Genomic DNA, 769 nt, shown 5'->3' with positions numbered 1-769 from the left:
CAATTATATCAAAAATAGGTGTCTCATGTGTCAAAATTTGAATCCTGTATTTTTTCAGAAGAGGCATTGTCTCTTCTGTGTTTCTGAGAATGAAGAGGAGGAGAGAGATTTGGGATGCAGAATAGCCTCACTGACTTTCCTTCAAAAACCTCCCAGAATCTTCACAAAATTGGCTTCACCCAGAAATTTTGTGGTTGCATAAACCAACCAATGCAGCTCAGCAGCAGATCCTTGAACATGAGCTTCTTATGAGGTTTTTGTTATGATTTGAATCACTGTGGGAGGAGTATTATAACCCTGTTGACAGAAGTAAGTGCCAATATCTTCAGGCTCCAGCCTGCTGATGGTGAGAGTGAAATCTGTACCAGAGCCACTGCCACTGAACCTTGATGGGATCCCAGGTTGCAGTGTGGATGCACCACAGATCAGGAGTTTAGGAGCTTCCCCTGGTTTCTGCTGATACCAGCTTAACCCACTAGCAATGTTCTGACTGGCCTTGCAAGTGATGGTAACTTTGTCTCCCAGAGATGTAGACAGCAAGGATGGAGACTGAGTCATTAGGATGTCACATCTCACACCTGACAGGAGAAATATACAATGAATATACACTGAATAATACTGAACAGGATGACTCTTAAAACTTCATATAACTCTGGCCACACTGGGCAACAGAAGTCCCCACTGCTTCCCTTCCCTACCTGAAAACCAGAGCAGCAGTAGCCCCAGGACCTGAGCGTTGTCCCTCATGTCCATGCTGTGTCCTGACAGG

General features: G+C 44.9%; 1 gene segment (V, D, J or C); it reads right to left on the bottom strand.

Annotated features, from left to right (window-relative positions):
* Positions 1–246: 246 nt before the first annotated feature.
* LOC108490514 lies at positions 247–757 on the bottom strand. The segment is given in 2 exon segments: positions 247–578; positions 699–757. Coding segments are annotated over 2 exon segments (387 nt in total).
* Positions 758–769: the final 12 nt, after the last annotated feature.

The sequence above is a fragment of the Nannospalax galili genome, unplaced genomic scaffold, assembly GCF_000622305.1.
Source record: "Nannospalax galili isolate Female #2095 unplaced genomic scaffold, S.galili_v1.0 Scaffold25833, whole genome shotgun sequence".
NCBI classification, from domain to species: domain Eukaryota; kingdom Metazoa; phylum Chordata; class Mammalia; order Rodentia; family Spalacidae; genus Nannospalax; species Nannospalax galili.
This window is presented reverse-complemented; position numbering and strand designations above follow the sequence as displayed.